The sequence below is a fragment of the Cynocephalus volans genome, chromosome 3, assembly GCF_027409185.1.
Source record: "Cynocephalus volans isolate mCynVol1 chromosome 3, mCynVol1.pri, whole genome shotgun sequence".
In the NCBI taxonomy this organism is placed as follows: Eukaryota; Metazoa; Chordata; class Mammalia; order Dermoptera; family Cynocephalidae; genus Cynocephalus; species Cynocephalus volans.
Genome location: NC_084462.1, coordinates 26,365,368 through 26,381,607, shown reverse-complemented (window position 1 = coordinate 26,381,607; position 16,240 = coordinate 26,365,368). Strand labels below are relative to the sequence as shown.

Genomic DNA, 16,240 nt, shown 5'->3' with positions numbered 1-16,240 from the left:
CCATAAAAAAGAATGAAATTCCATCATTCGCAGCAACATGGATAAATGTATAGAAAATTATGTTAAGTGAAATAAGCCAGGCACACAAAGAGAAATACCTCATGTCCTCCCTCATAAGTGGGAGCTAAGAAAAAGCAAACAAATAAAAAAGAAAGAAAGATAAAACAATCACAATAATTCGCTGAACTTTCATAAGGAGAGAACAGAAATGAAGCCACCAGAGGTGGGAGAAGGGGAGGGCGAAGGGGGATTGGTGAGAAATTTGTAAAGGGTCGCAAAAAAAATGATTACATTGTGTAATGTTGAATAGACTAATTATCCTGATTTGAGAAACATATTGCACACAGGTATTGATATTCAACGCCATACCCCCCAGATATGTACAATCAATTGTGTTTCAATATATTAAGAAACAAAAAACAAAAACAGAAGGTAATGATACAGGTCTGTAGCACGGTGTTCCTCTCAAACAATCAGAGCTCAACTAAGAAAAAGCTGAAATGTGGGAGTTCTTTCCTATCGGGAAACACAGCTCTCAGGGAACTCCAATTCCTGAGGCAGGCCACTGAGGTGTTCCTCTATTCACAGAAGCCACTGCTTTTAGCTCGCAATGTTCAATTCCATAAAGCAGTTGGGAAGAATTTATCTTTTGCGCATTCTTTTTTGGTTGCGTTTGGTCAGGTATGATAATGACCAAATAGCAAAAGCCTGTATTGCATTCAAAAAAGGATACTTGATACAAACTACTTGCTAATTTAAATGAAGGAGATTCTAGGCCAGGTGTACATTTCTTGAGCCGATGCTATGGAATGACACTCCAAGAAGATGGTAGCTACTAGCAAAATACAGACCACAAAGATCTGCCCTCCTCTGCATATGCCTAAATGCTTGAAAACATGCGTTCACTATTTTTTTTTAAGTTTCTTACTGCTGGCCAGAACACTCAGGATGGTTTTTAATTAAGTTTGGAAGACAGGGGCAAAGAAGTAGAAGCCATACCAGTTTTCTGCACTTGGAGCTCCCTTTTGGCTTGTTCCAGGATGGACTTGATTGCTTCATCGGAACCAGTCTCTGAGGCTCGGATCCGGGTGGTGATGTTACCTGCAGAAAGAAGTCACAGCAATGACATCAAACCCAAACTGGAATGCAAATCTGTGCTGTACGAAGACGTCATTCTGATAAACAGCCCCAAGTTGAGGCTGGTGATGGTAAGGAGGTAGGCATGGCCTCCCATTGGCCTGCACTTGCTGTGAGTGCAAGTTCATAGCCTGTACTGAGCAGGAAAGGCTTTCTGCAGAATCTACCTTACGGTAAATGTCATTCAGCCACTGGGAGCGGCTCTCTCATTTGCCCTAGCTGGACATCACCCATGGGTTAGTACCAGGGAGGACAAATCATTTAATACAGTATAAAAACAGATGAAAAGGTTACAAGGCAATGTTTTTCATGAGTCATTTAAAAACAACTCCAACAACTGCTTTGGCTTGGGACTATTTTCAGGCTCTGTACGTTACTGGAGGCTGGTATCCCCAAACAGGACAAACAGGAAGGAAAGCTGAGGGTGGAGGCTGACTGATGATTTATTTATTTTATTTGGAGGCACAAGGCTTAACTTAAAATTTTGGGATTATCACATACTTTCTTTTGAACATTTATGAAGGAGGAGAGAAGCCTGCAGAAATTCCTAAAGGACAAGAATGCACGGGGTTGCTTTGCAGAGCAGCCACAAGTGCAGACGCACTGAGGCTACCATGGCCCCAGGGCTGGCCCCAGTTTTTTTTTGGAAGCCGTCTAGATCTTTTACTTTTTCACTATCCTACTAAATATGAACTGCCACATTAAACCATTTAAAAGCAAGTATACCACAGGGACAAAGCCGCATTAAAGACGCAGCCCCAAGGAGTGCGGTAGAGGTTGGCTCACCGAGGCCACAAGAGAGCCAGTTGCATTTGGAACCAGTCCATTCCATAGGACCTTTAATTTATTTCAGAGTTAAAAGTATAAGGAAGCAGCAGTATCTGATTTGACTTGGTCACCTGACTTTTTTCAGAGCGACAACTGTCATTCTTTCACCTGCTCCTGAGAAAACGGGAAGGGCATCACTGGAATCTGCCAGGGATAGGGCTGTGCACGTAGGGGACTCATCTCAGTGAGGCCTCTCCTCACCTCGGCTGCGCTTGGATGACTGGGCAGCTCAAGGAAGGGGCTAGGTGGACTTGAACCCGTGCTTTGTTTTATACTTACTAGCTGTTTTTCCATCAGGTTCCAGGCCAGAATCACACTGCACAGTTTTAACCCCAATACACAGCTAAGGACATGCTGCTTCCTAGGTTACTGACTGCAAAGAAAAACACCTGCCTGCAACATACCTTCAGACCCACTTCTTCGTTTCGGTACTTCCTGAAATAGTCTGTTCAGGCTCTGGCCTGGATTCTCTGTTGAAAAACAAGTGTGGTAAGAACAAAACAATCAGGGGAATGGTGGTCTCGACAACATGGGCTGTGTGACATGGAACCTGAGCCGCCTGTCGCTAAAGAAAGGGCTCAGGTTTTCCTGCACAACTCAGGGGTTACCAGAAACTTCGGAGAGGCCCTTCCCTGGCTGACCGGCCCACAGAGGCCACGGCTCTACTGCAAAAGGAGATCAGACAAACCTAAGTTGCGGCCTAAGGCGTCAATGCCAAGAGGGCCTGAGGGAGGGAACTGCCTCCAAGCAAATCACCCACCAGCCCCCAAAGCAAGGCTCCCATTAATCATCCAACGACATTCAATTTCAGTTAACATCACCAGAAAATGCTCTATGTTCTTGGTGCAAATTGATGCTGTTCAAAACATTTCCCTTCTCTGTCTGAATCTAAATTTCAGGGTGTTTCAAACGTGTCTGATAAAATGACCTCTCTCTATCACTGCCGACTGAACAGACTGATCCCGTTCCTAAAGAGGGAAGAAATTCTTTAAAGTGTGGATGTGACTGACTTGTTATCTTTTTATGGAGTGTGGAGTAGGAAGGGTGTTTGAATAAAACCTTCGTGTGTTTTACTCAAGGCAGGTGTGTTTTGATCATATCACTAAACAAATCACTAACGGAACACAGACACTGTAGGTAAAGTGACCAAGGACACGCACTCTCCTGTGGGGTGGGAGGAGATGTGTGCTCTGCACAGAACCAGCTCTGCATGAAGATTGAGCTCAGGTGGTGCTGCTGCTGCTGTGGGGCTGGATGGCACGTAGGGACTCCTCTCAGTGTGAGGCCATACCCACGGCCGACTGGATCTATGGATGCTAAACGTCTTGGGATGCCGTGCATGATGGAATTCCCTCCAATTCAATACCTAGTATCGAAGTACTGTGATAACTAAGTGCAAGGTGCTGAGCAAATTTCAAAGGCCAGCTGTCCCAAATCTAACACCTTTAGTTTATGCCAGTCGACCCTCAAGCTCTGGAAAGGGTAGAACTGAAGAGAATTTGACCTGATGTGATGTATGCATGTCCCATTGCACACGCAGATACACACACACACAGAGCTCTGTGACAGGCTCGCACGCTGCCGCCCACCCAGGCCCATCTCTCACCTCTTTGTCTGCCTTGGATGCTGCGCAGGGCCAGGATGTTCTGCTCATCCGAGAGGAACTGCTTCATCTTGTGAAAGGGCTCCTTGCCACGCACGGTCAGTTTATTCCATGGCTTGGGCCGGGCCAGAATCTCGCTCACAGACCCTTGAGACAGTCCCAAGACATAATGTCCGAAAATGCGCTGTCCAATATTGTGCTTGATCAACTGCTCTTTGACCTGCCGGGCGATTTCTGCAGTGTCTATCTCCTCGCCCTCGGAGATGCTCCCAGCACTCTCTGACTGGCTGGGAGATGGGGCCATGCCATTTACATCTGGGCTTTGTTGTAATGGACTTGGGGAAGATATGGAGTTTGTGCTGTATGGACCTGTTGAAAAAATCATGCTTGTGCTTCCTGCTTCCTGCATGGCCTTGGAGTAGAAGGACTGCATTAGTTGTCGTTGGAGGAGAGAGTTTAGTGCAAATTTTCCTGTAGAAGCCAGGGGGAGGCTGGGGCTTGCCAGGGATGTGCTGAAAAAGTCTTGACTTAACCCCGCTGGTGAGAACTGGTGTGTACCATTAGTATTGGAAACCTGCTCCCCTGTGTTGCGGGGCAACTGAGAAGGAGGGGAGGCCGGCAAAGGTCCAGGGCGCCGACTCTCAGGCTGGTCTTTCCCTTTTCTCCTGGCTGACCCTACAAGGAAGGGCAAACAGAATGCATTATGGGGGATTCAAAAGGGAAAAAAACCAAGACCAAAATGCAAAGTTTGCCCCGCAAAAGGGAAAAAAAAGTGCAGATTTTACAAGGGCCAATGAGGTGTGTTGGTTTGTTTTTTGATTGAATTTGTAAATCAGCCAAACGAGGCCCCCCAAAACGAGCAACATGCATTCGTGTTTGCACCTTTCTTGTACGTTGCAGCCTGGAGAATCCCCTTGACATAGGTTCAAACTCCTAAAGTGACAAGGAGCTGGTAACACACACAGGAAAGAGTTGACAGGTCGCGGGCCTCTCGCTGGGCCGCAAGCATTCCAGCTATTACCAGAAGGGCCCGCCTGAGGAGCAGCCAACACTGACATTTTAGGACCAACGGATTCGCTCACACCACTTGCTCTGAGGTGAATGCACCGCACCGAGTCCACTCGATCGAAGGCACGCACATTTTAAGAATGCAATTATCATCGAAGCCCGAGACACCTTTAAACAGTTTACCAGCTGCCAAAACCAGAAGCACAGTCAGTGACGCCACCATTTTGGGATGAGCAAAGAAAGGCTAAGGATGGGGGACGTGTCCCCACGGAAAACCTGACGGAGGAAGAAGAGGTCCACTGAGCCTGGACGGGCAGGGGCTAGCCCTCTAAGCAGCCCCTGGAAACACCGACAGACAGAGGCCCCAGTCACTTCTGCCCCCGGCCTACGTGCGGCACCACTATAAAAAGATCAGAAAAGCAACATCCTCTGAGCTGTCCTTCTCGGGATCGCCGGCCACACTGCCCCTATCTGACCTCCGCAGACGCCCTGCGGCTCACAGATCTCATCGTCAGCTTTAAGCAGGGCGGGATGGGGTGGGGAGAGCGGTGAGGAGGAGGAGACCACAGACTTGTTAGTCACGTTCTCGTCAGCCAATGATGCTCCACCATGCATCAGCCCAGACTCACGGTTCACCTGCCTCTTGTCCGACCCCTGGAAGCTAACCAAGCACCGCACACAAGACCCGGTCAACCTACCGCTCAGGTCGCTATTGGAGATGCGCAGCGCAGTGTTCTCGGACTGCAGTGAGCGGTTCTTCTCCAGCAGCAGCACCTCCAGAGGCTTGGCTGCGTCCTAGATGGGGCAGAGCGGGGCTCACCATGGGACTTGCACGGGCAGCCACCCACCCACCCCCAGGGGCCACCAGGCTTGGCCCCCTGGCTCTGCCTGCCCACTTTTCCACCCAAGCTTCCTATCTGATGCTCAAACCGGTTACTTTAGAAAGCTGATTTCCCAAGATATCTGAGACAAGCATGGAAAACATTTAAGTTCCTTTTAAAAAGAATTAACTTTGGTGGAAGTTACTTTTCTTCTTCTTAAGACTTACATTACTTCTGGACAATTAATTATTTTCTATTCTGTCCCCAAACTCAGGTGGTCTAAACCTGTGCCTTGTTTGGCAAAAGAACTGGCTGCCAAGCCACAAACCTCTGTCAGAAAGTGACTGTAAAGTTAACTCTTTTTTTTTTGCCTGACACAAAGATGTCATCTGCCTTCTGGGTGTCAGGAACGAGATTCGTAAATTTTAATCGGCTGCAAAATGACCCTGGGCCACTGTTTCCTGGCCCCGGTGCCTTCTCCACCGAGGCAGTGCACTGTTAAAGTTCCTAAGCCAATCCATTTTTGGCTAAAATTGCTTTTAATACATGCGCTTAGTAACCTGCCCAAGTGACATCACAATTCCACTTGAATTGAGTTACCAGTTAGGAAAATGCTAACTTGTCTCTTTTTGGCCTCTTTTTGATTAAAGATAATTTGCTTTCAGTTGGTTAAATGTTGTTGAAGAATAACTCATCAAATGAAATTGAGGGTCTCATATAAATACAGAGACTGGGATGCGTGCCTGAGGGACCAGCGGCGGTGCTGGTGCTAACGCCGAAAGAGGTGAGGTCATGTACCTGTGTCCCAGCTCCCTCCGATGGCGCAAACTCCATGGACTTCAGAATACTGAAAGATCAAGACAGGGTGGTTACTCTCCACTCACACCGTTGATAACAGCCACACTAATAAGCATTAGCATTACAATTTCCTGCTCTCCGGGAACTGAGGAACTGACAACTTTAACAACTTCCCTGGCAGTAATATAATCTGACGATGTCTCTAGAATTAAACTCCAACTAGCAGTTGGCTAGCAAAAGTTTCTTGCCCAGCATGTAAATCATTCCATATGGAATCACACCAGGTCTGTTCAGAGTATAATTTTAAAGTTTAACACAGACATAACATTGTGGCAAATGGGATGTATTTGTAAAGCTTAAAGGGAAGGAAGGAGTTGTAATAAGGAAGCCAGAGAGAAGGGAACTCATCACCCCCAGCCACGCCCACATGCTCCCTTGGTAATTGGCACCCACTGGGACCAGGGGACATCGGCAAAGAGCAACGTCCCACACTCGGATGGCTTAAGAGCCAACGAACAGACCTCCTCTGCAGCCCCTGATGGGGAAGGAGTGCCAAAGACAAAGATGGAGCGAGGGAAGGATGGCTTCTCCACTGCTCCCATCAGCACTGCAATGGGCTGTGCCCCCTCACTGCAGTCTCTGGACCGTCTGAACAAGTCCAGGAGCTGAACGAGACTGGGCCCCCAGACACACTGTCTCTGGCAGTCCTTTTTCTGTGCATATTCCCTTCTTTCTGTGAGTACCAGGGAGAAAAGGGGAAGTGAGCGTACGTGCCCTAAGGAGCTCTAAGCATTCTTTTCAATGCTAAGCAGGGCAACCAAGACTCAGAGTAGGCTGCCCGCTCACTGAGGTTTACGACTCGCAGGCGCTGAGTCAACTGGACCCTCCTAGCATTTCTGTGGCCATGATTTTAGCCTCTGCCCATCCTTCAGCTCCGCAGAAGCATCATCAAGACACCATGAAGCATAAAGCTGCCATTGCAGGCAAAGGGCGCAGTGCCCCGGGAGGCTGCTTTGCTGGTTGACGAACTGACTCTTGTATTTATCTGTGGTTATATCTTTGTAGGGAGCACCGAAATGTAAATTAACAAAACTAGGAACAAAGAGGAGCTAACATGGGTAATCCACGTAACTTCATAATGTGCTGCTGACATAGTAACAGAACTCTGGACCCTTCACGTTAGACAGGAGAGAAGTGCAAGCCGTCTGCATAGGCCCATCTTTTCTGAGTGGGCTTCACGAGTTTGCAACTATACCTGTCCTGTTTGTATCTTCTTCAGCATCATGTAATGAAAGACTGAATATGTGAGCTTGTACTAAAAACACAAGTGTCACTTCATTTACTCTACAAATATTTACCAATGACCTGTTATCTGCCTGGCACTGTGGAGAATCAGAAACACTCCTGATCCTCACCCCATGAAACTCCCTGGCCACTCAGGTAATAGACAAAAATCCAATGGTCTGTTGAAAGAGAGAGCATGCTGGGGATCCTTGGCTGGAGGATCTCATTGGGCTGGAGACAGGGTCTCAGTTTCATGAGGAGCAAGCATTTGAGAAGGGCCTTGAAGGAGTGGGATGTTTTACAGACCACTGTGGTGGGTGGGTGAGGAAGTGAGAAGGGGAAGAGAGCACAGCCTGTTGGGGGCAGAGCGGAAGATGTGGAGACAGAAGAGGGACGTGGCATGTGTCCAAGAGGGCACTTAGTTCACCAGGAAGTGAAAAGCCAGGAACACACATAAGCAAAGCCACCTGAATGGAACTTTCAGACGTGTTATGTGGCATGGGGGCCATAGGGTACGAATGTAACAGAGAAGGCTGGTGGGAATGTGGGTGACAAGGGGAAGGGTGAGGGCCAGTGAGTGGCTGGCAAGGAATGGACAGGTCCGTGTTGCAGGCCGGAGCCCACAGCCTTGGGTCCAAGGCAATGAGGGGAGGAAGAAGGACATGCAGGACCAACTCCCAGGGCGGGCAGGAGGGGCCTTGGGCGAAGGCCGTCACAACAGAGCTTTCTGGCTCAAAATGAGAAGGCCCAATCTTTCTTTTCTTTCTCTTTTTAAGCAGGGAGGAAGAGGGAAAGGAAAGACAACTGGGAGGAGGGAAGCATAGGTCGTCAACCAGGTATAAATGTAGCTCCCTAAGTTGGAAATGGAGCAAGGGAGAATGCAGAGCTTGTCAAGGCTGGGACTAGACAGAGGCTTAGAGGTCTGTCCAAGGAGAACCTGCAGGGGCTGTCTGCACCAGAGAGGGGATGGGGTGGGGGGTGGGGGCAGTGGAGTCCCCTTGCTAGGGAGGCTGGATGAGTCCATGACAGACAGAACTGGACGTGGCAGCAAGGTCAAAGCGGTGTCCAATGAGCTTCTGTAGCAGGCCCGGGGGAATGGAATTAAGAATACAAAGAACAGCACGGTGAGTGGGGGTAGGCTTGTCTTAAAAGGAAAAATGGAAAATATCAGCAGGAGGGAACAGGAACCGAAGACCATCAGGAGGGAGTCCAGGCAAAGGGGAAGCTGCAGGAGTCTGTCCCTCCACACAGCAGAGAATTAGGGCATCTGCAGAGAGAGTGGGGGGGCTGCTGTGAGGGAGGGCAGTGATGAGGGCAAGGATAAGCCCCCAGGAAACAACAAACTGGCCAAGCAGCAGTGGACATGCAGGGGCTGGTCAGTATGCTGCAGCGACTTTCCTTTGCAGCATTTGATAACCTGGGAATGGAGGGGGAAGCCACAGGTGGAAGCACATGGCGAGGCAGAAGGCCAAGTGGGCGCACGTGCACCGTGGAGGGCCGACTGTGGGCTCTGGGCTATGGGAGGAAGCCAGTGGGCCTAGAGCACAATGTACTTGGGGGAACAGGTAAGGACTAGGGCCTGGGAGCTCTGGAGGGCCAAGCACAGGCTCAGGGAGCAGGGAGGGAGAGCCCGAGAAGGGAGCTTCTAAGCTTTGGCTCTGAGGGATGGCAAGCTCTTAGCTGCGGCCTCATGGATGGGGAGTGGAGGCTGGGAGAAGGAGGTAGGCCAAGGCCATGGGAGGCCATGTGTATGCTTTCAATGGGAAAATGTTCCCATCATTTGCTCTGCCTCTGTGTGGGGAGTCTATAGCTGAAAAATGAGCTCATATATTGTAGTTTCTGTAAGGCAGTATTTCCCGATTCTGTGCATATTGGAATGCTTTAAATGCACAAAGTTTCATAAAAAGTCTGAAGAATTCAGAGATGGGCCCAAATGCAAATGCCCGAGAATGGACGCCATGTAGCACAGAGCCCAGGTTGAATTCTCGTGCATCTGCCAAGACTGGGTGCACGTTGCCAGCTGGCCTGCTCCTGGCACGACCCTTGTCAGTGGGGCCCTAACGAGCCCCACCTGTGAGGGCCATAGGCGTCTCCGTACTCACTTCAGCTCTTTCTTCACCTCTTCATAGTCAGCCTGGCCTTTGAGTTTTTCTTCCAGTTGCTGAAAACAGAGAGGAATTTCATTAGTGGCCATGTCTGAAAACAGGCTGATGGCCTTCACTGACTCCAATCCCTGTGAAACGTCCTGCCGTCTGTGAGGCGAAGCAGACCTGCAGAAACGGAAGCCGGCAGTGTTGGGGTCACCTTCTGTCCCCCACTCTGGTCTGGCGTGCACATGTGCACATGCGTGTGTGTACACACGCACAGCAAAATAAGGCTGTAACGTAAAACTTAATGAAAGCAGGAGACAGCTTTACATAAGTGAAAAACAGATGAAGAAAAGTCCACTTGGTACAAAATACCACAAACCAGCAAACAGAAGGAGACAGGCTCTCCCAGCACGTGGAGAGCAGCATGAGGTTTCTCACAGCATGTGTCAGGCTAGCCAGCTGCAGCTGGTGCCAACACTGCTGGTGAGACCCCTGCTAACAAGAGACTTAAGCCCTTTGTTGTTGGGCAGTGGCATCAAATAGGCATCAGGAAAAAAGCCTGTGCACTCCCGAACCCCGAGGATATTGGAATTTCAGGAGTGGAGGCCCACTCAGCAGGTGGTTGGTGGCTTCCCTGACAGACAACCTGTCTGAGTCCTGCGGGAAGGGCCCTGCCCGAGATACTGCTCCCCCACAGGGAGGCAGGCACAGGCGAGTCCCTGGCCCACACAGTACTCCCACAAGGCCCAGGGGCCCGGGGGCATGACAGCACATTTCCAAGGTATGATGGTGCTCTGATGTGCTCCAGAAAAGTCTCTGAGATCAGGGGCATTTATGTGGCTGTTTCTGCCCATGGCTCTGCAGGAAGAGCCACTGGTGGTTAGTAGAGGGTCCTCCTCTCTATAAATGTGTTCTTGGGTCAGTTTACTTTTGACCTCCCCCAAAGAGAGCTCCTTGGGGAAAATGAGGCAGCTCCACATCAAACACCAAGACCTAGGGGAAGGTCCTGACAACTCAGCGTGACCCCAAGCTGCGACTGAACAAACTCCGTTTCCTGAACTGCTAGCACCTTCCCACCTACAGGCTTTCCAGGTGCCTTTTTAAGTTCTGTTTGACCAGCCACGACCAAGACCACAGTTGAAAGCTGACTGAGAACATTCTAGAGCTTGGAAGAGATGCCCGTCTGGCCCATCAGCCTCAATGCCCATCTGAATCCCAACCTGCCTGCTGTTTCAAGGACCCGGGTGTTCTGTAAACGGAATTCATTTAGCCCATCTTTTTCTGTTGCCTTTGCTGGCAGGTTCTTGTGTGTGCATCTTCCACTGTGCAAAACTGCTCTGCCCTAGTTCCTTTTTAAGACCTCTTGCCAGCTTTATGCATCATGATGGTCTTCTCTATCATAATCAAGCAGGTATTCATTTTCCTACAAAAGATTCTCAGAAGGTGATCCTAAAGAAGTGATTATTTCATTCTCTTCCCTATAGTCAAACAGTAGAAGTCCTAACGTGCCAGCACTCTCCCGCAAAAGATTCTCTACAGTGTTGCTGAGGTGCAAGACATGCTGCAGACATGGAGCTCACTGAAGATATCCAGGGAATGGGAGAAAGCCAGGAAGAAGGAGGACTTCAGAGCCTGGGCTGGCACAGGTCAAAAAGGCCAGGGACCTGGACCTCAAGTCCAAGTCTGTCACTTATAAGCTGGGTGCCTTTGGGCAAGTTCATACTCTTCTCATCTGTAAAATGGGACTAACAGTAATTACCTCAAAAGAACTACACAGAACCCAGGACAGACCTGGCACCTCTGGCCCTTGACACTGGGACTCTTATCACTGCTAAGTCCCACTGCAGTGTCCCAAGAGGCATGGCTGCAGGTCTTCTCTGAAGACCTGTGAATGGCCCTGATCAGAAGGTTTTAGGACTGGAATCTATATTTTAGTAGGATATGACAGTTTTTATGGAGAGCTGGACAGTTTCCATTGAAATTCCTGCCATCTACCTGGGGACAGTTTAATCAAGAAGTACCTGAGACCTCTTTTGTAAACCTCTAATGACATTTCTAGTCTTGGGCAGACAAATGGACAGAAGCCTGGGGGAGGCTGCCCTCCAAAGCTTCCTGGGTGCCTCAGGGCACATTTAACCTGGCCCCACTGAAGTCTCCTCACAAATGACCCTGATGTGAGCACCACATCTCACACCTGCAGTTGCGGGAAGGATGGCAAGTCCACACATGCGTTTCTGCCTTTCCTGCGAATGTGGGGCTCCCACACGGGCTTCCAATGCTGCAAATGCCCATCGTGGTAAAAAAAAAAAAAAAAAAAAGACCACACGGTCTCTGCTCGGTTCTTGATCAGAAACCCCCTCTTGAGTTCCCGGGAAGTCCAGTTTCAGAGAGTCTGAATCTGGAAAGTGCGACGAGTGCTCTCGTCTGTCATTCTCTCTGAGGACACACTCCTTTCTCAGGTCTCCTACTGCTCCCTGCGTGGTGTGCTAGATTCTGTGCTCACTATGAGCGCCTTAAACACTCTCTGATTTAATTATCCCAACACTTCTGCAGATGTAATCTGTCTGCCCAAAGAAAAAAAAATCACCGGGTTCTGCAAAGCAGACCCTTTCAGAGCTTAGGCCAGCCCTCAGTAGTTCCTGAGAGGAACTGAGATGCTGGTGAGCAGAGGCCAAGCCGGGATGCTCCGCAAGCCTGGGCTCTGGAGTCTGACAGATCCTGCCTCTGCCATGTACTTCTAGGGTGACTCTGGATGAGACTTAAACTCTCTAAGCCTCAGTTTCTTCATCTATAAAATGAGGACAATGGTATATCCGTTACACTGCTTTTATGAGGATTAAATGAAATACTGCATATTAAGTGTAATGAGCCCTGTGCTGGGTGCTTGGGAAAGCACTCCAGAAATGGTGTTGGAATTATTGCTATTGCATTTGTTACTATTATTTCCACATTCCTGGTAGGTGGCACTGAACATGACTAAATTGTATCTGAGGACTCTGTGGCTCTGTGTCCTCAGGGGCTCTGTCTCTGAAGGTCTTAATACCAGTCTGTCATCTCCCAGGGTCCCCACTACTCTGTGGCAGATCCACAGAGAAGGACCCACAGAGCAGGAGCACACAGGCAGCCCCATGTCCCAGGCCATGAAAGCAGATTCTAGGAACAGGGTTACCTTTCCGAAAAATGAACTTGTCTATGGAACACATGCGGGTTTTACATGGAGAGGAGAGAAAAGGTCAAGTCTCAGAGGCCTGGCTGCCAGCCCAGGCCTCATGTTCCCTGTCTGAAAAATGGGGAGACTCAGAACCAATATGGGTTTTCAAAGGACTATGGTGAGGAAACACAGCATGAGCTGGTGTAGGCTGCCAAATGCTGCTGAAACACGGTGTTTTAATGGGAGAGGTGGAGAATACATGCATGGTTCCAGAGCCTAGTAGGTGATCATCAATTGCTTCCTGAATTGCGGGAAGAATTATCTATTTGAAATTCTTAAAATCCCGGCTAAGACTTACATAATAAAAAAATTTAATTTGGCATGCAGCAAATCAGGCACTCAATTGATAAAAAAACATCTATCTTAGTCAAGTTTCAAAATATGATCCTTGGTGCTCTAGGGCTACCAGCAAAGGGAACTTTGGCATGTCAGACTCACGCAAAGAACCACAGGAAGGAAGCGTCTTTGGGCTGCATGGCTAGCGGTCAAGGTGGCAGTGCCTCTTTGCCACAAAGCACCAGCCATGGGGGCAGAGTGCGGCTGTGATGCAGATGAGCACAGCCAGGCCCTCAGCAGTGCTGGCTCAGGTTAGGGTGTCGGTGTGGGACCCTTTGCCCTCACTTGGCCCCTGGGTCCAGAGCAGGGGCCTGAGGCCAGCCCCGCAGGTGACACCACATCTCTGGGATCCAGGCCTGGGCAGCATGTGCACCGCCAACAGCAAATCTCCCCAGATGAGAACATCTAGTCTATATGGTTCCTGGGGGGAGAGATAGCAGTCATGTAAATTTAGGATCTCCTGATGCTAGGTCTGGGGGAGAAGCCTGGACCGTGAATAAGCCTGAATCTTCCTGGAACCTTTCAAACCACTGGGGTGGGAGCCAGGCATGCCTTGTAGGGATGCTGAGAATGCAGAGAAAAGAAAGACCCCCCCCCCAAGGCCAGCTGTGGGGGCACAATAAGGTTTATGATAGGGGGCTTGCTCTTTCCCCCCAAATTTGGGGTCCTGGCACCCAAACAGACTTTTGGGTAAGCTAGAGTGGAATGAGTGGCAGGGCTGAGGAAGTATGTGGCTCAGGACAGAAAAGGAGAAACCCCTGAATGGCAAACATGCCACAGCTTGCCTCCAATTTCCAGTGTCTATGACCCAGGTGTGACCTAGGCACAGGGTAGACAGTAGCCAACTCCTCACAGGACAGTATCATCACAGACCAGGAGAGACCAGGCTCAATGCTTAGGCTACATGAACAGTGCATGCCATGGTCAGCAAAGGGTGCCATAACTGGGGACTATCTGCAGGTGAAATAATCTGGATTTATTCACTGAGTGATTAGAGGCAAGTATGTCTTTCCAAGAGGATTCACTATAGATTCCCATAGATAATTAGCTCTCCTGAAGTGTTCCTGGTAATGCCAACTGGTTCACGGTGGTTTTACAGGAACCCATTTATGACCTCCTTCTGCCAGTCAGGTGCCACCTCAATCCTGAGATGGCACTCGAGGCCTCCAGCAAAGAACCTGCTAGCTGCCCTGGGATTGCCTGCCAGGGTGCTCCTCCCCTGGGCTCGCCATGGCTGCCAGGAAGATCTGCCTCTGCTGCTAGGGCTGGGGCCACATTCGTCCACCTCCTCGTTCCTTCCTCTCCTCCAGTCTGTTCACGGTGCCTTGAAGACCCAGCTGGGATGATGCCACAGAGCCTCATCCCCTGAGCTCTATTATCCAGGATGTCTGACATCAGAGCTTGCTCAGTTCATGCTATTCTAGGGGCAAGTGTCCCCACCCCACCTGCCTGCTACTCACAATGGTGACAGGCTGCTGTGGAGAGGCACGCACGGGCCACAGTGTCTGAAAAGGCCTGAGCCTCCCTCTAGAGCCACAGGCTAGACAACCCTGAGCCGGACCTCCTCTGTGGACAATGACCATCGTCCTGCCCACTCACACAGTGAGCCTCCAGTGGGACACGGACATTAGGGCTTCATAAATGGGGAGGACTAAAAATGCGAGTTAAACCTCAGGAAGGGCAGCCTCAGCACAGGGCGGATGGGCAGGGATGCTGCCAGATAAGGGAACTCACATCACCCAAGAGGCAGCGTCTGGAGGCACGCTGAATGAGCTCCAGAGTTAAAGGCACTGAATGAGCCTCACGAAGTGGTGGTCGGGATACAGTGCACTCCCACTGTGGCTCAACGGGAGCTGGGAGAACCTCAGGGGGTGAGGGAAGCCTGTGGAAGCGTGTGCAGTTTGGAAAAAGACCCCTAGGTGATTTTAACAATCGTGCCCACCCACCCAGTGGGAAGTGCTGATTTTTAAAGCATTTTTAGAAAATATAATTTCTCCCTAAGGGAGATTGGCATTCTGTTAGCTAGCCTTTCTTATAAACACCAACTTTAAATTGAAGTTATTGGTAGAATTATTTTCTGTGCTACAGTGAGTATAATGCAGGTGACTGCCTAATTATACTGCTCTATATTAAAGTGTTCCAACAGAAGACCACAGAATAGAGAGTTATCAAAAATAGCAGCCTTGTCATGGTGTTCGGGTTATTTCATTAATTACGAGTACAGAATTATCCTTTACAAGTGGCACTGTGCTTGAGCACTTGTCAGATTAGGCAGGAAAGAAACATCTCCCGCGTGTGAGTCTGTTCCAATGTCTATTTAAAGGTTAGAAGATACACCACGGTATGTGGATAGTGATTTTTTGCAAGGAAAGACTGGTAAACATGTAACTGTTGGGTATCCTCATGGAACACAAATCAGTGTCTAAGTGAGGGGAAGAAATCTTAATGGCAAAAAGGTGGGGAGTTTCAATGAGCTAGAGAAAGCAAGCCAATTAATTCGTCCCCCAATATATCCAATTATGGAGAGTACCACCAGAGTGTACTGGTGGAAAAGACCCGATGATCTCCAGATTAAAGATTCCGCCTATGGAGACACCCTCTCCCCAAGTGACTGTCACCAAACACACTGGCATTTGTCTTAAAGATCAAGGACCCACTGTCAAATGCTCATGGCAAAACCACCCACAACTCCAAAAGGCTGAAGCTGTAGCATCCTTTCCCAAACAGCAACCCAATGCAAGCCCTTGCCATGGCAGCTGAAAAACATGGCCCAAGAAGGAAAAAAATGAGAGAGGGGCAGGAGGAGAAGGGGACAGGGGGAAGGAAGAAAGAGAATGCCCCAGGGTAAGTTAAGGAGAGTCTTTGCTTGCTTCCTGTTGCTTGTGAGTAGCCACAACTGCGGGGTCAGAGTTCCCCGTCACAAAAGCATCAGGCTGCCAACCGAACAGGTCTTGTTCATAAAATATTTTCCTAATAATTGTACCCCTCCTTAGTTTAGATTTGAGACTATAAATTATAAACATTAGGGAAAAAAAAGCCCTGAGAAGGTATCTCATTCAATTAACCTCACCCCTTTGGGGTGAAGGAGGTAGATGCGCTTGTTTGGGGAAGTCTAATTCCTTTT

The 16,240-nt window shown here is 49.2% G+C and overlaps 1 protein-coding gene across 10 annotated transcripts in view; it reads right to left on the bottom strand.

Moving 5' to 3' along the window:
- Positions 1 to 16,240, bottom strand: part of CUX1 (cut like homeobox 1) — a 349,741-nt gene that overhangs the window by 62,950 nt on the left and 270,551 nt on the right. For 4 of the 10 annotated variants that reach the window (XM_063091582.1, XM_063091583.1, XM_063091580.1 and 1 more), the window contains exons 12-17: positions 9,582 to 9,640; positions 6,196 to 6,244; positions 5,275 to 5,371; positions 3,572 to 4,243; positions 2,370 to 2,435; positions 1,000 to 1,101 (exon numbers count right to left, since the gene is read on the bottom strand). In XM_063091582.1, coding sequence (XP_062947652.1) covers positions 1,000 to 1,101; positions 2,370 to 2,435; positions 3,572 to 4,243; positions 5,275 to 5,371; positions 6,196 to 6,244; positions 9,582 to 9,640 — 1,045 coding nt within the window. The remainder of the gene's footprint in view (positions 1 to 999; positions 1,102 to 2,369; positions 2,436 to 3,571; positions 4,244 to 5,274; positions 5,372 to 6,195; positions 6,245 to 9,581; positions 9,641 to 16,240) is intronic. The other 6 variants (XM_063091585.1, XM_063091587.1, XM_063091584.1 and 3 more) reach the window with 2 other exon arrangements.